General features: G+C 40.7%; 1 protein-coding gene across 4 annotated transcripts in view; it reads right to left on the reverse strand.

Moving 5' to 3' along the window:
* GNPTAB (N-acetylglucosamine-1-phosphate transferase subunits alpha and beta) overlaps positions 1-24,272 on the reverse strand; it is an 80,467-nt gene that overhangs the window by 43,250 nt on the left and 12,945 nt on the right. For 2 of the 4 annotated variants that reach the window (XM_082634619.1, XM_082634620.1), the window contains exons 2-5: positions 11,844-11,929; positions 2,806-2,925; positions 1,697-1,738; positions 203-408 (exon numbers count right to left, since the gene is read on the reverse strand). In XM_082634619.1, coding sequence (XP_082490745.1) covers positions 203-408; positions 1,697-1,738; positions 2,806-2,925; positions 11,844-11,929 — 454 coding nt within the window. The remainder of the gene's footprint in view (positions 1-202; positions 409-1,696; positions 1,739-2,805; positions 2,926-11,843; positions 11,930-24,272) is intronic. The other 2 variants (XM_082634621.1, XM_082634622.1) reach the window with 1 other exon arrangement.

The following is a 24,272-nucleotide window of genomic DNA, read 5'->3' on the forward strand; positions in this document are numbered from 1 at the left end:
AGAGTAAAACGGATGCAATCCCTTTCTGACAGTAGGGCTGAAATAATGGCAGGGCTGAAAAAAACAATGGCAGCTCCCCTTTTTACATTTTTAGTTTATCAGGCATTTCTTTAAAAGTGAACCAATTCTGTTCCATTCAAAATTTTGTTATTCCAACATCCAATGGTAACATGATTTTAAAATACCCACAAGAAGATCTTACCATTCTTTGTACTGTCGAAAACAACAACTGAGACATTAGTGGAAGGGTTTTTTGGTTTTGCAACGTTGAATATGTCACTGGCAGAATGAAAAGAAGGATAAAGAGATGGCAGGTCCTTTAGTGTGATGTTGGTCGGCAGAGCTGGGTCCAGGACGAGCATTGGCACCTTAATGCAGTGTGTCAGCAAACACTCCAACTGCTTCTCACTGGAAAGAGACACGAACATGCTCACAGCTACATGCTTGAAAATTTAATCAACACTGAAAAGCTTGTTGGTACTACTAAATTTCACAGGTGTTTCTTCTATATTTTATTTAAAAATCATAATCTTTCAATAAACAAGGAATATTATCTCAAGAATAAAAAAATTTAGTAAGTTAGCAAGTACAGCATAAAATTATCAAACAAGTGCAACTCGGAAGATAGAGCTTTCAAACTCGTGTTAATAAGACTGCAGACCTCCCTGGTGGCGCAGTGGTTGAGAATCCGCCTGCCAGTGCAGGGGACACAGGTTCGAGCCCTGGTCCGGGAAGATCCCACATGGCGTAGAGCAACTAAGCCCGTGCGCCACAACTACTGAGCCTGCTCTCTAGAGCCCACAAGCCACAACTACTGAAGCCAGTGCACCTAGAGCCTGTGCTCTGCAACAAGAGAAGCCACCGCAATGAGAAGCCCACGCACAACGAAGAGTAGCCCCCGCTCGACACAACTAGAGAAAGCCCATGCACAGCAACGAAGACCCAATGCAGCCAAAAATAAATTAATGAAAAAATAAACAATAAAAATAACAGTATTAGCAATAGATATTTATAAATAAATATGCATAATTAACATTAACAGATGATTCAGAAGGCACTTTTGGATCATTTCTATGAATAACTCTTCTATTTTAAGTCTAATGGTTCATTGGGGAAGTGGCAGTTAACGAGTTTTCCGCTTGTTAGTGAGACAGTCTTGTTTTAAGGACCTATCAGAGTCAGGTATGATTCAAATCAAGAGAGATCATCTGATTCTTGTCATTGGGTTAAAACTCCTTCCCAAGTGCTTAAATATAAGACATACAACTATGACAGCTTTTAAAGATAAGAAAATATACACTGAACACATAAACAATGGACATAGATTCTATAAATGAAAACACTGGTGTAAGTTAGACTTAAGTGAACCAAGAGAACAGCACATCAAGACAGATTAATGGAAACGACAAAGAAGAAAAACCTTAATGTATCTAGAAACGATAAAGCTTTGGTTAGCTGCAACCAGAATAACCAGAGTTCTCAATCAGCTGTGCCTCTGTTTTGTCATCTAATGGATGCACTTAATTTGGGGGTCAAAAACCAAAAGAAGAGGGACTGAACAGGAGCAACAGAGTAAGTAAAAAATACTTACTCCGTTTTGTTGTGTACTCAACAAAAGCAAGGGAGAAGAACCTAGACGTTTCACCTCACTCCTTTCTTTGATTTTCACTACTGAGAGGAAAATCAAAATGCTTACCTCTTCTTAGTTGGTTCCGTTGTGTTCTTCCCAAGGATTTCTCTAGTGAAAGCAAATAGATTTCATTATATATGCATGGACTAGTGCTAGACTTACATGTGAATGAGGGAACTTAACAACATTGATTTTCCTGGTTACTCCACGAGAACCAACCAGTAAGTTAAGAAGTACTGTACTGTGTATAACATTTAAGATGCATAATAAATTATCCATTTTAATACGCTATGATCAACAAATATTATCATGTACCACCCACAGTAACCACAAAAGTTTACTTAAAATATAAGCTTTTACATTTTACTAGTAAAACATAGTTACGAGGCTATCAAAGTGATTTTCATGCACTGGGGAGGAACAGAGAGAGAGAGACAAATGTGTTGCAGTATAACATGGCCAAAGACCTGCAACTGGGGTGCACCCATAACATTTACAAGGAAATTAATGGGGAAATTCTCGGTAAATACTCCTGAGGAATCAGAGGGAAGTTACATCAGCCAGATCTCCAGCTCAGAAGGCTCTCCAGAAGCCCACTGTACTTTTCCCAGATAAAGTAAATAAGATAATAAAAATTCCGTATTTAAAAAAATTACCAAGGTTTCTAGTTCCATAGTATACTATTGGATATTAAAAAGGGTAACAAATATACTTTTTACTGCCTTTATCAAATGGAAAAAAACGTATGTCTGTAGGCCTGTTTTATTTTCAAGGGACTAATCCATCTTACTGTGTAGCAATTTTGCATAATAAAACCTTACTTCATGAAGCTATCACATCTGGGACTCAGACTGAATGAGCAGGAAGCCCAGGGCTCCCTTAGGTGGCTCCTCCACCTTTAGGCCCTTTGGAGACCAAGGCATCACTAGAACACCACATTCATGAGATGGCCACCTGACAAAGTGAGGCCAAGATCTCACCGAAGTGGCCGAGTCCTCCTTGGGCGCCAAGAAACAAGGGTCAGCTGCATGACTGCCAGAATCTTGTAACGGCATGAATTTGAGATGCAGATTCTTGTTTGAACAGCAGTGTAAGCATCATCTTACCTTCTGAAATGTACCATTAGTTACAATTGTAGAGCTTTGTGTGTCTTGTTTTCTGACGATCAGTTTTACCTCATTGCTTTCTGCTCCTCCTCCATCTGTTCTCTGACTTGCTGCAGTTCCTTCAGTAGCTCAAGATCCGTGCCATTCACCCAGGTGTAAACCACGTCGATCGGCATGGGCAGACAGAGCCTAGGGTAAAACCCACAAGTCCTCCAGCTTATGTGCATGTTGCCAACATACTTGGGGATAAGAGCATAACAGGGTTTAAATTCAGAGGTTATGAAAAAATCAGCGAAAAGGTGATCCAACCATGGCGTATATCATAGACTTGCATGCTTTCAAACTGGGGCTGGGGCACTAATATTTACTGAGCACCGTCTCTGTGAGTTGCATTCTGCTAGACACTCTATGCGGTTCTGCATCGTCTGATCATCACAGCTACCCGGTAGAGGCTGCTGTCCCTTCAGTTTTAAGGCTGTGGGGGAGGTCTTAGAAGCTCACTTTAAACTGCTACATTCTCAGTTTAGCAAGTGAGAAAGCTCGGATACAAATGCAGCCAAACATAGAAAAGAAATTAGAAGCTTCAACAAAATGACCAAAAAAAGAGTTAGCCAGCAGTCCACAATGAAGACCTGGCCCTCTTTAATGCTACAGCCTTCCCATTCCCAGCTGCCCCCAAGCCCGGCCCCTCCCCATCCTGTTTGCCCTACTCTGTCTTTTTGGGTTTTTTTTCATAGCAATGATCACCTATTAAATAATTAACATGTTACATACACTGGTAATTCATGTGTCCCTCCCCTAGAATGTAAGCTCCAAGGCGGCAGGAAACATACCTGTTTTGTTCCCTACCCAGCGGATTAGGATTTGTGCCTGCAACGTGAGGAACTCAACGATTTACTTGAACACTACTAGCGTAGAAGACCTTCCCGAACCTGCTTGACTTTTCCCTTACTATCTTACCCCTGAGGAGTCAGGCAGGCTTCTAATTCTTGAGTATCCTGTCTAAGCTCCATCCCAGTGTTTTTGTTCAGGTTTTACCCCTGCTGAAAGCTTTCTTCTCCTTTCCTTCATCACCTTACCATAATCCTACCCATCTTTCAGAGCCTGCTCCAGACCTACAACATGGGAGTTCATAGTGACACAGACATAATTCAGATAATTGTTTCAGGTTTGATCTTTTCCAAGAAACAGTTTTTTTGTTTTTTGGGGGTTTTTTTTGGGGGGGGGTGTTTTTTTTGGTTGCTGGTTTTTTTTTTTAGGCCAAGGACCTAAAGCTACCCTCCTTTTGTCTTTCTCACAGGCCAGGCACAGGATCGGGCCCCTGGCAGCATGAAGGGCTCCAAAGACTAACCAAAACCTGACTTTTGGCCACAGGGTTAATTATCTCAGGGGAAAACAAATGCAGTTTGGTGGATAAATCTTTCAAATTATGGAAGGAAAAAAATAGAGTGACAAACACTTACAGCTTAAAAGAAGCAAGTGAGATGACTGTATGAAAGGAGTGCTTATCCATCTGTTGAATAAATATTTACTGAGCACTCAGTATGTGCTAGGCACTGTTCTAGGTGCTGGGGACTCAGTAGTAAACAAAAAAAAACAAAATCTATGCCTTCATGAAGCTTACATTCTAGAAAGGTGAAGACAGGAAATAAACCAAATAAGTGAAGTCAGATGATGTTCCATGTTATAAAGAAAATAAAGCAGAAAATGAGGATACACAGTATGTCTAAGTGGAGGGTCAGTTTTAAACAGGGAGAGCAGAGATGGCCTTTCTGGAAGGTGGCATTTCAGCAAAGAGATGAAGGAAGTGAGGAAGCAGGCCATGTGGGCAACTGGGGAAGAAGAGCCCAGAGAACGGAAACATCATGTGCAAATGCCCTGAGGCAGCTGCCTATCTGGCATGGTTAAGGAACTAGAGGCCAGTGTGGCAGAGCCAACAGGAACAAAGGGAAGAGCATAAGAGGAGATGAAGGTCAAAGAGGTTCCAGGGGACCCAGAGCTTCATGGGGAAAATGCGGAATCGATCAGCTCATACTCAGACACAAGTGACAGTTGAGCATCTACCAACCCTCCCGTAAAGGTGCACCACTGCCTGTAGAATAAAATCTAAACTCCTTCATAATCTATACCCTGTGCTCTAGATGCTCCATGTGTATGCCCTTACCCAAACAGGATAAGAACTTGCAGGCTTCTGTGTCTTTAAACAAGCTTCTCCCTCTGCCTAGAATATCGTTTCTTTCATGCTTCTTTTTAACCACTTCCTCATTCCCCAAATGCCCTCCTCCCTCACCTCCCACAAAGAAAATATACTGCTTAAGAAGCAACTTCCACTGTACTTTGTACTCTAAAGAATCCTTAGCATACTGGTTGTACTATTTTTTTTGACGTCTGTCTTCCACTAGATCAACTATCTCTAAGGCAAAAATGGTGTCATGCATTCTGTGCCCCTCTTCATTAATTAGTTCCTCTCTTTCCTGTACAGGCTCAGGCTCTCTCTTCCTACCGTAACGATATGCAAATGCTTCCTCATCTAGGTTTTCTTCTGCATGTGTCTATATGGATGGTTCCCAAATGTTAGCAGACATCAGAATCACCAGTAGGACCTTCGAAACAGATGGCTGGGCTCCATCCCCAGAGTCTCTGATTCATTTGGTCTGGAGTGGGGCCCCAGAATCTGCATTTCTAACAAGTTCCCAAGTAATGCCAATGCTGCTGGTCCAAAAACTCACATTGAGAACTACTGATTTATAGGTAGATTATAGTTCATGTTTTTAAGATTAAAACGAAAAAAGCCTTCCCCACTAAAATATCAGTTCTAGATGAGGTCAATGAGCTCCTCTTGTTCATTACTACATGCCTAGGAATAGTGCCTGGGACACAGTGGGGTTTAATATGTATTTACTGTCCAAATAACTATTAGTTCATTCCCACAACATAAACATTAGTCTTTTCTATTAAAAAAAAATGCCTCACATTACCCACAAGTAAATTACCCAGAGTCATCTCACTCCCAAGTTCACAGGTGATCTATCTATGCTCAGACTAAAAATTAATTTGGAAAAAAAAAAAAAAGCTTAAGTGACATATTTTAGAAAGAAAAGGCTTTTAAAAAGGAGGCAAAAATTTGCACATTCCAAAGCTTTTCTATAAGAGTAATTATCTGCTATTAAAGATTGTTTTAATAGAGTCAAGAGATATCCATGCAAGTTCAACTGAGGAAAACAGCATAAGTATATAATAATGCATTTATGTCCTGGTGCTTCTAGTAAGGCTGTATTACATGATCAATCCAATTCTCTGGTGTTAAACCGACAACCCTGAGGAGATCGTGTGATCTGCCCCTGGTCAGTGAGTCAGTTGTTTTTCTACTTATTAGACATGGTCACAGTGAGTGTGAGTCTTTTGTTCTAACCACAGACCACTATCTTAGTTTCCAAATGAGAAGGAAGAAGCTGAAGACTAAGAAGGTTACCTATGATTCAGAACCAAAGTCGTGGTGATACCTTTTATTTTAATTAGTTTAGTTTAAGTGTGAAGGCACTTAATAGTTCCTTGGTTCTACATCACATAAAGCAGAGAAGAAAACTTAGAACATGAGTAGTATCTTAGAAACAAAGTTAGAAGAGATTTTACACTTAATCTAATATCTACATTTTAGAGATGACAAAATTGAGCCCCAGACTGACTTAAGGCCTCACAATTAGCAGCAGTAGACAGTTCACATATTCATTTGTTACTGGCATATAGAATGGGATTTTTTTTTCATTCAGGGCAAACAACATTAAAAAGACATGTAGAAACACTAGCAAAACAATGAAAACTTCCTATAAACATTATGGTTTTTAAAAATATATTCGAACATATTAAATATTACATATGATCCATTTTCTTGTCATCATCGAAATTAGATAATTTTGAAATATCCCTACATAAAAATCAAACCCTCTCTCTCTCTCTCTCTCTCTCTATATATATATATATATATATATGTATATATAAATATTCTTTTTTTTTTTTTGGTACGCGGGCCTCTCACTGCTGTGGCCTCTCCCATTGCGGAGCACAGGCTCCGGACGCGCAGGCTCAGCGGCCATGGCTCACGGGCCCAGCCGCCCCGCGGCATGTGGGATCTTCCCGGACCGGGGCACGAACCCGTGTCCCCTGCATCGGCAGGCGGATTCTCAACCACTGCGCCACCCGGGAAGCCCAATCAAACTATATTTTAATGCAATCTAAAATTAAGAGAAGAAATATTTAAAACACACACACACCCCCTTCAGAAAGAGAACAAGAGTGTTTTATTACAACTGCTGACCTCAGTATCTAGATTTTCTGAGCTAGTTTTCCTTCTAAAAGTTTTGAGGCTCCGTTGAGGCAGAGATTTATGCACCTGTGCACCATGAGCACGCAGTACAGCATCAGACACAGTCAGCTGAGTGAGTGCTCAATAAATGTTGGGAGTAAAAGAAGGCCATTTTGAGCTTTTCTTAGGAAAATCAGCATTGTTAAAATAAAAGTTGGAGGAGGAGGAAAATTATGTTTCATTAAGAACCCATTATTACAATAGTTGTCAAAGTGTGGTCACCAGACCAGTGGTTTCAGTATCACCAGTGAACTTGTTAGAAATGAAAATTCTCTGCATCCCTCTGAGACCTACAGATGCAGAAGCTCTGGAGGTGGGGAGAAACTGTATTTTCTCAAGACCTCTGTGGAATTCTGCTGCACACTGAAGCTTGAGAACTGCTACATTAAGAAATTATTCTCAAACTTTTTTAGGGTCCAGACACTTCACACTCTTAAAAATTCTTAAGGAACCCAAAAAGCTTTTGTTTTTAGGTTATAACTATCTATACTTGCCATTTCCTTTTTGTGTGTGTGTGTGTGGTTGGATATAATTTACTTCCTGGTTTTTTTTAACAGCTTTATTGGAGTATAATTGCTTTACAATGGTGTGTTAGCTTCTGCTTTATAACAAAGTGAATCAGCTATACATATACATATATCCCCATATCCCCTCCCTCTTGCGTCTCCCTCCCACCCTTCCTATCCCACCCCTCTAGGTGGTCACAAAACAGAGCTGATCTCCCTGTGCTATGTGGCTGCTTCCCACTATCTATCTACCTTACATTTGGTAGTGTATATATGTCCATGCCACTCTCTCACTTTGTCCCAGCTTACCCTTACCCTCCCCATGTCCTCAAGTCCATTCTCTACGTCTGTGTCTTTATTCCTGTCCTGCCCCTAGGTTCATCAGAGCCTTTATTTTTTAGATTCCATATATATGTGTTAGCATACGGTATTTGTTTTTCTATTTCTGACTTACTTCACTCTGTATGACAGACTCTAGGTCCATCCACCTCACTACAAATAACTCAATTTCGTTTCTTTTTATGGCTGAGTAATATTCCATTGTATATATGTGCCACATCTTCTTTATCTATTCATCTGTCGATGGACACTTAGGTTGCTTCCATGTCCTGGCTATCGTAAATAGTGCTGCAATGAACATTGTGATACATGACTTTTTTTGAATTATGGTTTTCTCAGGGTATATGCCCAGTAGTAGGATTGCTGGGTCATATGGTAGTTCTATTTTTAGTTTTTTAAGGAACCTCCATACTGTTCTCCCTAGTGGCTGTATCAATTTACATTCCCACCAACATGGCAAGAGGGTTCCCCTTTCTCCACACCCTCTCTAACATTTATTGTTTCTAGATATTTTGATGATGGCCATTCTGACCGGTGTGAGATGATACCTCATTGTAGTTTTGATTTGCATTTCTCTAATGACTCACACTTGCCATTTTTGAAAATAAATCAGACATTCAAAAATTCATTTTAAAACATTAATAAACCCCTTCATGGGTTAACATAAATAACTTTTTAAATGAAAAGAGCAGGGACTTCCCTGGTGGCGCAGTGGTTAAGACTCCGCGCTCCCAATGCAGGGGGCCCGGGTTCGATCCCTGGTCAGGGAGCTAGATCCCACATGCATGCCACAACTAAGAATTCACATGCCACAACTAAGGAGCCCGCCTGCCGCAACTAAGAAGCCAGCAAGCCACAACTAAGACCCGGTGCGACCAAATAAATAAATAAATATTTTTAAAAAATAAAATAGGACTTCCCTGGTGACACAGTGGTTAAGAATCTGCCTGCCAATGCAATGACCAGGGTTCAAGCCCTGGTCAGGGAAGATCCCACATGCCGTGGAGCAACTAAGCCTGTACGCCACAACTACTGAGCCTGCGCTCTAGAGCCCAAGAGCCACAACTACTGAGCCTGCGTGCCACAACAAGAGAAGCCACCGTAATGAGAAGCCCGTGCACTGTAATGATGAGTAGCCCCTGCTCACCGCAACTAGAGAAGGCCCATGCACAGCAACAAAGACACAAAGCAGCAAAAATAAGGAAATTAAAAAGAAATAAAATAGAATAAAAGCTAAATGAAAATAGCAGTATTTTCTGAAACAACAAAATAATTTAGTGAGAAGAGAGGCATTGCTTTACATTTCTCCAAATCTCTTTAATGACTTAGCAGAAGCAAGCAAGCAAGCATCTCAAATCATCTGAATTCAATCTGTTCTCATGTGCTCTTTTGGTTGAAGAAAACCCAGGCCCACAGATTCGTACTTGGAAAGGGGAGGCGTATTTTAATAGACTTTTCAAATAATAGTGGATATTCTTCTTTGATACTATACCAAAATAAGTGGAAGTTTCTTAAAATTTAGTTGCAATGTATAATCTGAAACTACATTAATGAACTTTTTGTGCTTTTACACTAAAATCCATTGGTCTTTCTTGCACTTTGAATGGCTTTCACCCATGTGAAATTCTGTAACATCAATGCATTGGTTATCTGGAAAACAACAGCTTACTGAGTTATGCAGCTCTGCCAAATGGTGACATATTTCCTTACTTTTCTTACATAATATTAACAAATGCAATTTTCTTGGATAATGCTGCAAATCTAATCAGAGAAGTCTTTACAGTATTGGAAACTGTTAGGCTTACAGTGGTGGAAACAAGTTTTCCAAAATTCTAATTTTCACTTCAAAGCTCAAATTTTATCTTTGGCCGCAAATACTATCATTTCTTTCCTTTCAAACACAGGATCGCTTTGTTCACTGTCAAGAAAATACCTGCCAAATATAACCAAGTCTGAGTAATGACACTGTCATCTGTCAAGTTATAACAATGGTGATCCATGAAACAGAACAGTGAGTTCGGGTTGCAACTCAAACAACCACGAGAGGGCTTTTCCTCAAGACAATCACCATGCAGTCAAGTGCCTGAGGTGTGCTTCCCGTTGCATCACACAGAACATTAAGAAAATGTGTACTCACGGGGTCAGGGTAGAATCAAATCAACGATTCTTACTGCTTCCTCAGGAACATTCTTAAGCGAACCGGCTTTTTTTCTGCCCCGTGCAGATATGTGGTGGTGCTGAATACAGTGGCTTGTGCTAAGGTGTGGCAATTTTACCCACCATGGCTTTTACACAATTCGTGCAAATGTCAACGCAGTAAAAAAGGCAAATAACACCTCAGCGCTGTTATAAATATAGCTCTGATTTCGCAGATCCCCCAGGTTCTTTGGAAACTGCTGTTTTAAGAGATCCTAAGAGAAAGATCTAGAGTTTCCCTACTTGGCCATTCACTTGCTTAAAGTAAAGCTTAGGCTAACTCAAGGAATCCCACAGCCCTTCTTCGCTGAGAGGTTCAGGACTATAATAGTGCATACATCTATGTCTAACTAGCACAGCTTTTTAAAAAAACTACTTATTTGATAGGGACCATATAGGCACTCATAACAAGTGGATGGAGGCGCAGCGAAGTGCTTCTAAGCGGGGACAAGGGCTCCAGCAGAATTGCCGATGCAGTCTAGAGGCTCCCAGAAAATGGTCCAGGTGCACCAATTGACACCAATTACTAGTTATACTTTCACTAGGTTTTCTGGTTCAGTGAAGGTAGAGAGGAGGACTTATGGTGTCTATCCTCAAGGGAAAATGGACAGTCAGGATCTAGGGAAGTTTCTGATTATGGCCTCTGGCAGTCAGACCAAGGTCTATCTGTGAGGTTAACTACCTTTGTTAGCTACCTCACATTTATTTTTGGTCACCCCGTGCTCCTTGCCCTACAGTGATTAGCTGTGCGCCATTACAGTGGAAAGCAGTTAATAGATACTGCATAAAGTGAGTAAATCAAAAAGGAGAGAACTCTGTTTTTTTGTTTTTGCTTTTTTTTTTTAAGTTAAAAGGATGGTCACCAGAAGAATCCAAAACAAAAATTCATTAACCATGGTTCCTCTGGGTCAGGGGAAATTCAGAATGGAACAGAGAGACGCTTTGCTTTTTCTTTTTCTATAATGTTTGAACTGTTTTCAACCATAGACATATATTGCTTTTATGATATAAAACCACACAAGTAACAGTTTTACAGACAAAAAAATGAAAAGACCGTGTGTGACTTATTTTAGCTATGAGAAGGGAAGGAGGATGTTGGAAAAGATTGCTTTCATTTTGAGGTCTGTCTTGTGAGGGAGGGAAAAATCTCCAAGGAAAAGGGCAAAGGCAGCATTCAGGAGTGGCTACACCAAGAAGCTTGGCTTTAAGGAGAAAAAGACCCAACCTGTGAGGTTGTTTGCTCCTCCCCACAGCGAGGCAGCCAGATGTGGTGACCACAGGGGCACGTGGGCGTCCAGTCCTGGTGGATACCACAGCAGATGCCCTGGTTAACACAGTGATGTCAACAGGAGAACAGTGGCCGGGGCTTGGAACTGGCTGCAGAGTAGCCTCCTGGCTTCCTCATCCTACAGGGGGATGGAATTACCTTGACCTCACAGAACTGGGACAAGGACAAAGCGAGATCGTGTAACTTAAAGTACTCAATATACTGCAAAGCAGGATTGCTCTTTGGCAATCAAATTTTTCATCCATAAAACATGAGGATGGACTACAAGGTTCCTTCACATGGGAGTAGTCTTGAACAAGCTAAACCATACCTACAACTTGGAAAGACCCCTTCAACTGTTCTATTTAAAACATGGGTGATTTCATGGCTTATTTAAGCCCAAATAAGCTACTCTCCAAAACTGATCTCTTCTCACCGATTCTGAAAGGACTTCCCAGCAATATTGTCTCTGTAGGAATCAAACAAAACATGGTATTGATCCCGGCTCCATTCCAGAACCACCTAGGGAAAAAAAGAAAAGAAAAACAAATGTTTTCTTTGCATCAAATACTGAGAGTATGTAACTTTCATTTCACTTTAATTTCATTAAGAATTGCTAAAGGACTCCCAAGGCAATAGAAATAAAAGCAAAAATAAACAAATGGGACCTAATCAAACTTATTACAAGCTTTTGCACAGCAAAGGAAACCAAAAACAAAATGAAAAGACAACCTACAGACTAGGAGACAATATTTGCAAATAATGCAACCGACAAGGGCTTAATTTTCAAAATACATAAACAGCTCATGCAACTCAACAACAACAAACTCAATCAAGGACTTCCCTGGTGGCACAGTAGTTAAGAATCTGCCTGCCAACGCAGGGGACACGGGTTCGAGCCCTGGTCCGGGAAGATCCCACATGCCGCGGAGCAACTAAGCCCGTGTGCCACGACTACTGAGCCTGCGCTCTAGAGCCTGCGAGCCACAACTACTGAGCCTGCACACCACAACTACTGAAGCCCATGCACCTAGAGCCCGTGCTCCACAACAGAAGCCACCGCAATGAGAAGCCCGTGCACCACAATGAAGAGTAGCCCTCGCTGGCTGCAACTAGAGAAAGGCCCTGCGCAGCAACAAATACCCAACACAGCCAAAAATAAATAAATTTATTTAAAAATAAATAAATAAATAAAATAAAGCTCAATATAACTGTCCTTGGCTAGTAGGGCTACCTGGAAGGTGGGGAGAAAACATCAGACAGAGTGCGCTTCACAAACGGCTGAGAAATGCTGACGTGCTGTATGTTAATACAACATGCCTTCTTTCATCAGATAAATTAATCTTGGCATCTCCAAACCGCTCCGGTGTATGAGAAACAACGGCAATAGCAAAAGGTCCTTAAATACCACATTTAGGAATATTCCTCTAGTTCAGAGTTCTGCACGCTTAGATCTTGGGGGAAGTGTGGTAGGAATGCTGGCTTCTTACTTGGGATGTGGGTTTTCATCCCAGCTCTGTCACTTTTATGAGTGACCTTGAGCAAGTTACTTAGCCTCTTCAGGCTATTTCTTCATCTGTAAAATGAAGCGGGTCTTTGAAATCCCTGCCAGTCCTAAAAGTCTATGACTTAAGAGGGGCTCCCAGCTGCAGGGCTGACACTGTGTTTCTCACCTGTATCCTCCATGTCCCCACATCAACTCCATAAGGACACCGTGTCTCTTCCTGTCTTCACCTCCTCTGGGTCTTTTGTCCCTGCTCCTAAGCCCATCAACATTTGAACTTGATTCTCTTCCATCAGAACCATTTCCCTTTTCTGCTATTCCTGTCAACTAAACCCTATTATGAAAATCTTTCCAAACTTTTCTAGATGAATGAGTAATATGCTCTATGAGGAATGAAAAAGGAAACTTGTAAATCAAATAAAATTCATCTAAGGGTTAGTATCAGATCATTTCCTTAATACTATCAAGGACGGAAAAGAGTAGAAAAAACTTGTGCAATTAAAAAATTGTTTATTCTAGGGTAAACTGTAAAAATACGAACACCTTCCAAACAACAAAAAAGCCAAAAAAGACTTAAACTTGCAATTAGATACTTTTCAGCCATTATCAGCAGTAAACAAAAGACCAGAGGAACAGGTGAGAGAAACACTGACTACTGTAAAATCAAGTCTCTGTTCTTGCACAAAGCCTTTCCATATTCTTCAGCTCAGTCTGAATGCTTCCTTCTCAGAACTCTGGATAACTTCTACTTCTATCACTTATTTGATGGCTTGCATCACTTAGTTTTGTTATTTACCTTTTACCCCATGTTAGCATCTTGACAGACCAATCAAACTGCTTGAAGGGTAGGGAACTACTTACAATTCTGTTTATTATCAACTCATACCCAGCACATTACATACCATCTTCTTCTTAGTAAATATTACCTAACTACTGTAGGAGTGACCTAAGAGAAGGCTGGATTTGGGAACTTGGGATGCCTTCTAAGAGAACCTCCCAGTTCTCCTGCTTCACAGCTGTGTAACCCTGGGTAAACTACAATGTGTGGGCCTCAATCTCCTCAACTATGAAATAAGTACTAAATCTATTTCATCAGTCTGCTGTGCTGCTGTAGTAGGATGGTGATTCTCCCATGACGTGGGCGAGTAAAGGGTACAGGGAATGTGCCAGGCATATTGGAAGCCGAGGGTAAACAAGCTTAACTTCCTGAAATGCCATCAATTTTATAATGGCAAGACATTTAAAACATTCTATTGGTAGTAGTGCAAATTTCTTATGGAGAAAAATGGAATACTGATGTGATAAAAATACAAGATATAATGTAGACCTTCAAAAAATGTCCTATTTGCCATTTTGAGCTATTCTCTCCACACACAAACACACACACACACACACCCCTCCTCTCTACATTATTCTCCTCAGAGGACTTACTTTTCTCTGTTACTAAGGGTAGTTTGTTGGTAAAAATTTAAGACACAATGAACTAAAATACTATTTACTAAAATACTACATGAGCTCTCAAATACCACATAAACAATGTATTATTAATAAAGAATTATAAAAATCATCTAAAGGTAGTTTATTCTACTAGTTAAAGATGTTTATCACTTTTGGACTTCCCTGGTGGCACAGTGGTTGAGAATCCGCTTGCCATTGCTGGGGACACGGGTTCGAGCCCTGATCCGAGAAGATCCCACATCCTGCAGAGCAACTATGCCCGTGCGTCACAACTACTGAGCCCACATGCTGCAACTACTGAAGCCCACGCACCTAGAGCCCGTGCTCTGCAACAAGAGAAGCCACCGCAACGAGAAGCCCGCACACCGCAACGAAGAGCAGCCCCCGCTCGCCGCAACTAGAGAAAGCCCGCACACGGCGACGAAGACCCAGTGCGACCAAAAATAAATAAATTAAAAAAAAATTTTTTTTAAATGTGTATCACTTTTAAGACTCCATCTTAGTAATCATGGCGTCCAAGGTATTCAAGATCAATTGTTGGTTAGTTTTACAAAATTGCAGCCAAAGTCAGTCTTAATGTGCTGATCACAGGAGAAGGGGTTCAAACACACACTCACTAAGCACCACTGTGCCAGGCACACCCCCCCCCATTGAATCCCCACAGTAAGGCACCACTTTGAGGCATGTACTACGATGGCACAAAAAGAAGCTCCAGGCCAAGTTGCAGTGTGTATGATGGAGCTGAGGTTTGAATCAACCGAACTCCGTAGCCCATGTTCCTGTTTAGCTTGGCCCGGGCTCTCTCAGCTTCACCTGGCCTGCTCTTCTGATGCTTATTTACACAGAGCCAGCTTTGTCAAATACACATTCATGAATGTGCTCATTCAACCAGTTGAAACTGGTATGTTTATCACCCTTAATTCAATGGCCCAGCATTTTTAGAATGTCTGATAGTCCTTCAGCTGGTTTGTGCACACAAATGCCAGAATTTTCAGTTGATAAACTTTTTCAATTATGAAACCGGCACACACTTTTGTTGATGACCTTGATGCTCCTGAAACAGGACCAAATGCATGCCTGTGGTAGAGTAACAGTGAATGAGGTGCAAGCCCCATAATCCTTTGGGGATTCCCCAGCTAAGGAAAGGAGGAAGGTAATTATTAAGAAGCGAACTGGTCAACAGTGCAAGGATCATAAGATTATAATCAGAAGTTTAAGTCTGGCACTTATCAATAATAAAATCTAGGGCACTTCTCCATTTTCAATTTCTTCTTCTGTAGAATGAGGATATTAATACCACCTATTTCACAAGATTGTTTTGATAAGATATGCAAATCCTATACGGCTGTACAATACTCACTGCAAACTGCTCACAGGTCTCTTAAAGACAGCATTTACATGCTACAATACAATTAATTCACCTGTTTAAATATCATCTACACCTCTGCGAGCAACTCAAAGCCAGGAACTTAATCTCTCTCATTTTCAGTCCTAGAACCTTGCACACTGCCTGGCACAGAATCAATAAACTTTCTAGAATGAGTGAATACGGCTACTAGTTTTACAAGACAAACACCTTGGAACAGCTTACTGCTCTGTAGTTTCCCTCCAGAGCTTCCTGCTTTCAGATCCACTCCCAGATAGTCAATGTAAAGGCTAAAGGCTACAGGTATAGAGAGAAGACAGCAGGCCTCAGCACACAAGGATGCAAAACTCTCTCTGTAAAAACACATGTCCCTTTCTCAAAGTTTCAAGTGTATAAATGTGACGTGCTACCTTGTAAAACTTAAGATGCCAGGGCTCTCCAAACTCAAGCAGCAAGAACGCTAAGTAACTCTGACAGAGCTTTTCATACATTGATAATCACATCAGAAGTTTATAATATTCCCAAATTACAACAGGTTCTCCACAGTTTCTGAAAACAAAATATATTTTGCATTAAGAGCCACTAAATGGCAGACAAAGATAATCTAAGCTTTATGTTTTTCTGCTAATCCTCCTCCTCCTCTGATACCAATCAGGAAGTCAAATCTGCTCATAACCAGCAGCATTTTCTAATTACATTTGATTAAACATGTTTGTTTTCCTGCCTTAGTCCATTAGGGTTGCTCTGACAGAATACTACAGACCGGGTGGCTCATAAACAACAGAAATTTATTTCTCACAGTTCTGGAGACTGGGAAGACTAAGATCACGGTGCTGACAGACTTCCTGCTTGGTGAGGGCCTGCCTCCTGATCCATAGATGGCTGTGTTCACGCTGTGTCACCTCACATGGTGGAAGGGGCAAGGGAGCTCTCTGGGGTCTGTTTTATAAAGGCACTAATCCCACTCATGGGGGTTCCACCCTCATGACCTAATCATCTACCAAAGAGCTCACCTCCTAATAGCATCATACTGGAATAGTTTCAGCATATAAATTTTGGGAGGACACAAACAGCTCACAGCATTTCCCAACACGAAGTGGCTAAAATAAAAGATTAACCCTTTTCTTATTAGGCGTTGAATGGTTACCCAAAGTGGGCTGATCTCTCCTCTTCATACACAGGAAATGACCCAAACCCAAGATGCATGACCACTATTTACTTGAACGTTAATTAAACTCAAAGATTCTTTTCTAAACCACTTCTACCCTCTTTGAATTCTTCACAGAATTAGATACACAACATACATTTGTTGACCATTTTAAAGGGCACAAAATGGGAACCAGGGCTTTGTCCTCAGGGAGCTGACATCCTGTTAAGGACTAATCATGTACTTGCATGAAATGATTTAGGAATACTTACTGTTCAGCTTTTACATGAGTACAGATTAAGATAGATTACTGTTGGAGAAAAGGAATAATCCAGGATAGGGTTAATCATAATAACTTAACAAAATCTCTCTCCTTTTCCGAGGAGAGAAAGCTGAGATCTTTAAAGAAGTAGAGGAGCAAAGAGAGGGAATTCCCTGGCAGTCCAGTGGTTAGAACTCCGCTCTTTGACTGCTGAGGGCCCGGGTTCGATCCCCAGTTGGGGAACTAAGATCTCGCATGCCACACAACGCAGCCAAAAAAAAAAAAAAAGTCTCTTCAACCACACTTGAATAAAAGGAAAAGGGGTGGGGGGGGAACTACCAAAGATGGTTTCCAAATGTATTCAAACTGACTTCCTGGGTACATATATGTAGATTTACTTGTTTTACAGTCCGGAGTTTACAGAATCACAGAATTACACAGGGAGCACTTTAAATCCAGTGCCAATGTGTGAGCCCTGCTAGAACATCCTTGCAAACAGTTACTCTACCTATGAATTTAGATCTGCACTGTCCAAAAACATGGTATTCCCCACTAGGCACGTGTGGTTATTTAAATTAAGACTAAATAAGTTAAATTTAAAACTTAGTGCCTTAGTCACACTAGCCACATGTCAAGTGCCCAACAGCCACATGTAGCTAGTGACTACGGTACTGGACAGCTCATCATTATAGGCCATTTCCAACACTGCACAAAGTTCTCCTGGACGGTGCTGCAGCTATTCAATGCCTAAAGATTAACTACGTGTCACAAAAGCAGGCCCTGACCTCAGCCCCAGTTTTGTGATTTTATTTATTTTTTTAATATAAACTCTTTATTGTACAGATGAGAATCTGAGACTCAAAGAGTTTAAGTGACTTATCTAAAGTCACACAAAAAGAAGAGTTCTGGGCCTCCTTGGTGGCACACTGGTTCAGAATCCACCTGCCAATGCAGGAGACATGGGTTCAATCCCTGGTCCAGAAAGATCCCACATGCCGTGGAGCAACTAAGCCCATGTGGCACAACTACTGAGCCTGCACTCTAGAGCCCACAAGCCACAACTACTGAAGCCCGCGCGCTACAGCCCGTGCTCCACAAAAAGAGAAGCCACCGCAATGAGAAGCCCGAGCACCGCAACAAAGAGTAGCCCCAGCTCTCTGCAACTAGAGAAAGCCTGTGTGCAGCAACGAAGACCCAACACAGCCAAAAATAAATAAAAATAAAATAAATTTATTTTTTAAAAAAAAGAAGAGTTCTGACTCCCCCTCCCCTCCCAAATTTTTGTCAACAGGCTGCTGGCTCCTCTTAGCAGACGGATGTTTCCTCGGATCTCAGACAGCTTCTTTCCCGCGTGGGATCTGGCACAGATATCTTTCACCATCTTCTCCCATCAGAACATGCACCTCTGGCAAGAGAGCAGCTCTGATTCCCTGGCTTTTCTTCCTATTTCCCCTGGATAAGGTCTCTATAGTTTTATTTTTTGTTTTTGTTATTTTTTTAATGGAAGAAGCCAAAGTACTGCAGTGAGGATATTTATCTTTGAGATTCATCTAGGGGAACCTGGTTTTCTTGGCCAAATGCTGTAGCGAGCTAACCCTAGGTAGAAAGCATGGGCAGGATGAGGATGGGCAAATGTAATAGTTTTGTGATTTTAGACAAGTCACTTAAAGCTCTCTAAGTTTCAAAATAATTCCTTATCCCATAAGGGGCTGTTATAAAAGAAATCAAGTGAGCTGATATATATCCATCTATTCTAATAACTACAAAGTACTACAGGAAATATAAGGTATTAAGACTATGAAAGAACACTGAACTTATTTAGTCCTTCAAGGGGCTTACAGCCTACTGGGGAGACAAATATGAAACAAACAGTTATAACGTGAAAAATATACCCAAAATATAAATAAAAGTGTAGTTGGTAAACATTTGTTGTAAGTATTAAACCAGAAGCCAAAACTAATCAAACTAAGTTTTTTGTTTTTTCTCTTTATTTTGGTAAAATTTAATTGCCATAAAAATGTTTAGTGAAATGAGAGAAAATTTTACAAAATATCTGCTTGTGGTGCTTACTATACTTACCTCCATCAACAAATGAATTTTATCTCATACTGTTACTTAGACAAAAAAAAATTTTTAAATTCACCAAGGACAGTTCTCTTTTTATGAGTGTCAAATGCAGAGAAATCATAAATCAGGCAAAAAGAACGTTATATATTTTTAAATAGCTGTAAAGCCATTTAAAAACCCCTTTCCTGAGGGGCAATTAGCAATATGTATCAAAGGACCAAAGAAATGGTCATGTCTTTGTTCTAATTCCACCTCTAGAAATACATGCCAAGAAAATCATCATAGGTGCACCCAAACACTTCTGTATAAATATGATAATAACCATTATTACTTATACAAATAAAATCTGAAGATAGTTTAAAAATTAAACAATAGGTAATCGGGTAAATAAATTAAGGTACAGTCACACAAATATTATGAAGCTATTAAAAATTATGCAGTTTTTAAGCAACTATTAAAAATTAATAACTTCAGTTAGCCAACAAATACATGGCACCATTCTAGACTCTGAGGACATAGTAATGGACAAAACAAAATGTCTTCCTTCTGAAGCATACAGACTAGTCAAAGGGTAAAGTGTTTGGTAAAATATTACATGAAAAAAGTAACAATCAAAACTATCAGTCTGGAATGTAACCTCAGCAAAATGGCAGAGTAAGCAACTCCAATCTCTCATCTCCTCAGAAACACTGAAAAACAAGCAGAAACTGCCAGAAAAATAAGACAAATATTGTATGAAATATACATTATACGAAATGGCCAGAATCAGCAAATCCATAAAGACAGGAAGTTATTAGAGGTTACCAGGGCCCAAGGGGAGAATGGAGAGTTACTGCTTAATACCAAGTTTCTGTTTGGGGTGATGAAAAAGTTTTGGAGACAGTGGTAATGGTTGCACAACAACGTAAATGTAATTAATGCCACTGAGTTATACACTTAAAAATCATTAAAATGGCAAATTTTGTTATTTGCGTTTTGCCATAAGATTTTGGAAGAGAAGTAAATCACTGTAATACTCCTCCCAAGAGTAATAAAGGAACATCGTCAACAATTCTGATCACAGATTGGATAACTGAGATGAAATGGACCAAATCCTTGAAAGATACAAACTACCAAAGCTCAAACAAGGAGAAATACATAATCTGAATAGCCTATACCTATTAAATAATTTGGATCAATAAGTAATAACCTTCCAAAACAGAAAGCAACTGGCCCAGATGGGTTCACTGGTGAATTCTACCAAATATTTAAGGAAGAAATGATACCAATTCTCTACAATTTCTTCCAGAAAATGGAAGCAAAGGGAACACTTTCTAACTCATTTTATGAGGAAAATTACAAACCAATAACTCTCATGAACATAGATGTGAAAATCCTCAATAAAGTGTTATCAAATAAAATCTAACAATGTATAAAAGGAATTATATAACATAACCACGTGGGATTTATTCTAGGTATGTAGTTTTGAAAACTGGTTCAGCATTCAGAAATTAATTAATGTAATCTACCATATCTCAAGGCAAAAGAAGAAAAATCATATGATCATATCAACAGATAAAGTATTTGACAAACTTCAACACCCATTTTTTCTTTTTTTGGCTGCACCATGTGGCTTGTGGGATTATAGTTCCCCAACCAGGGATAGAACCCTTGCCCTCGGCAGTGAAAGTGTGGAGTCCTAACCACTGGACCACCAGAGAATTCCCTTAACACTCATTTTTTATTTAAAAATAAAAAATAAAAACCTCTCAGCAAATTAGGAACAGAAGGGAACTTCCTCAACTAGGGTACTTCCAAGTGAAATTGACATTTGAATTGGGACTAGTAAAGCAACTTGCCCTCCCTAATGTAGGTGGGCCTCATCTAATCAGTTGATGGCCTAAATAGAACAAAAAGGCTGAGTAAGGGAGAATACCCTCTGATCTGACTGCCTTGAGCCATAACATCAGTCTTTCCTGCCTTCTAAATTGAACTGAAACATCAGCTCTTCCTGGGTCTCTAGGCTGCCAACCTTCAGACAGGAACTACAGCATCGGCTTTCCTGGTTCTCAGGCCTTTGGACTTGGACTAGAGCTACATCATTAGCTCTCCTGGGTCGCCAGCCTTGCTAAATGCAGATCTTGGAGACTTGTAAGCTTCCACAATCCTGTAAGTCAATTCCATATAATCAGTCTACTTCCATGCACACACACAAACACACGTGCGCACATGCATGTATGCACACATACACACATACCCTATTGGCTTTGTTTCTCTGAAGAACCCTAATATAATTATATATCAACTGATACCAACTAAACCTGTATACTTTTCTATTAAGGTTCAATTTAGAAACTGATCACTCAGGTGACCTTTCCATATTTAGATACTAGGGAAAATGTATCTCTGCACTCCACCTCTTGGTGCCAGGCTCTATTCTAGGGGCTGAGGATACAGTAGTGAATAAGACAGAAAGGCCGAATAAGACAGAAACGCTCCTCCCACGGAGCTTACATTTTGAGGGAGAGAGAAATGAGACATTAAGTACACACATACACATTTTTAGACTGAAACTATGTACTACTTTTAAAAAGAAGGGGAATAGAAAAAGGAATGACATGGTGAAAGAGGCTGCTTTAGGTTGGGTGGTGGGGAAGGCCCACCTGAGAAGGCATTACTGAGCTGAGACCTGTATGACCAGGAGCACATCACATGGTGGTCTGCGGGCAGTGCTCTCCAGCCTGATGGGACAACAGCGCAAAGGTCCTAAGGCGGACACAAACCTAATGTGTCAAGGAACAAAAAGAAGGTGGGTGCACCAATTCTGAGCCTAAACCTCAGGCAGGTTTGCAAGTATCCACTTTCTTTCTGTGCCTTTACCACTGCTTGAGAAGAACATGTTCAGGCTGGTCTGCTGGTCCCAGGAGGATGAAAGACATGTGGTCCAAGTCCAACCCAGATGAGCCAGCTCCCACCTGACCTGTACATCCCAAAGAAATAATTGTCATTTTAAGCCAGGGACTGACAAACCTCTTCTGTAAAGGGCCAAACAGTAAACATCTTAGGCTTTTCAGGCCATATGGTTTCTGCCACAGCTATTCAATGCTGCTGTTGTACTGAGAAAACAGCCAAAGACAACAGTAAAAGAATGGACATGGCTATGTTCCAATAAAACATTTATTTATGGACACTGATATTTACAATTCATATAATTTTCATGTGTTATGAGTTCTTCTTCTTCTTTTAGTTTTTTAAAGCCACTTAAAAATGTAAACTCCATTCTTAGATTGCAGGCCATACAAAAACAGGCATAGTTTGCTGCTCCTTTTTTTTTTTTTTTTTTGTGGTACACGGGCCTCTCCCATTGCGGAGCACAGGCTCTGGATGCGCAGGCTCAGCGGCCATGGCTCACGGGCCCAGCTGCTCCGCGGCATGTGGGATCTTCCCGGACTGAGGCACGAACCCGTGTCCCCTGCATTGGCAGGCAGACTCTCAACCACTGCGCCACCAGGGAAGCCCGCTGCTCCTGTTTTAAGCCAGCAAACTTGAAGGTAGTCTGTTAGGGAACATTTTTGTAGAAATAGTTACAGGGCACACAGTGGATATGTGACACAACCTGCTCAAAGAAGTGGCGCATTTAGGATCTTACATACAGACCATTAGAAGGAGTCTGGATTTTCTACTGTGTACAGTGGGCATGATGTAACCTGATTCACATTTTTTAAAAGGTAGCCTGGTTGCAATGTGGAGAATGGACTGTAATGAAGCAAGAGTGGTGAGAGATGATGGTGGTTTGTATTTAAATTTCCATAACACAGGTACTACATCTTTTTTGTGGGGGGATACATGGCACGTGGGATCTTATTTCCCCAACCAGGGATTGAACCTGCGCCCCCTCCAGTGGAAGTGTGGAGTCTTAATCACTGGACCGCCAGGGAAGTCCCACCACATATTTATTCTTAAATGCTTGGAGCAGAGGTTCTCAGCTTTTTCAGTCTTAGGACCCCTTTATACTCTTAAAAATTATTTAAGGGCTTCCCTGGTGGCGCAGTGGTTGGGAGTCCGCCTGCTGATGCAGGGGACGCGGGTTCGTGCCCCAGTCTGGGAAGATCCCACATGCTGCAGAGCGGCTGGGCCTGTGAGCCATGGCTGCTGAGCCTGCGCATCTGGAGGCTGTGCTGCAATGGGAGAGGCCACAACAGTGAGAGGCCCGCGAACCGCAAAGAAAAAAAAATTATTTAAGATTCCAAAGAGTTTTAAAATTTTTAAATGTTACGTGTGTTATGTCTACTGATATTCACCATATTAAAATTAAAACTGAGGAAATTTTAAAATATTTGTTCATTTAAGAAATAAACCCATTACAGGGCAACATAAAGATTTTCATGAAAAATAACTGTTTTCCTAAACAAAAAAGTTTAGTGAGAAGAGTAGCATTGTTTTTAATTTTCACAAATTTCTTTAATGCGTGGTTTCATAGAAGACAACTGGACTATCTTTGTGTTCTGCATTCAGTCTGCTGCAATGTCACATGTCTGTGAAGCCTCTGGGAAACTCCACTGTACTCTAATAAGAGAATGAGCCAAAACAGGTAAATAATGTCTTAGTATTATCGTGTAAGTAGTTTGAACTTGTGGATCACTGGATAGGGTCCCAGACCACCTGTGGAAAACTGCTGGCTTGGGGTAATAGCTTACTTTTAAATGCTAGAATCTCAGTGATTTTGATGTACAGCTGTCCTTCCGTATCCTTAGGGACACCTACCCGCCTCCCAACCCACAGATACCAAAATCCACAGATGCTCAAGTCCCTTATATAAAATGGCATAGTATGTGCATGTAAACTAAGCACATCCTCCCATATACTTTAAATCATCTCTACATTATTTATAATACCTAATACAATGTAAATGCTATGTAAATAGTTGCTGGCGCACTTGCAAGTTTTGCCTTTTGGAACTTTTTAGAACTTCCCCCCTCTTTTTTTTTTTGGCTGCGTTGGGTCTTCGTTGCTGTGTGCAGGCTTTCTCTAGTTGCGGTGAGTGGGGGGCTACTCTTCGTTGCGATGCGCAGGCTTCTCACT

This window comes from Mesoplodon mirus (assembly GCF_964341445.2).
Source record: "Mesoplodon mirus genome assembly, chromosome: 11".
Lineage (NCBI taxonomy): Eukaryota > Metazoa > Chordata > Mammalia > Artiodactyla > Ziphiidae > Mesoplodon > Mesoplodon mirus.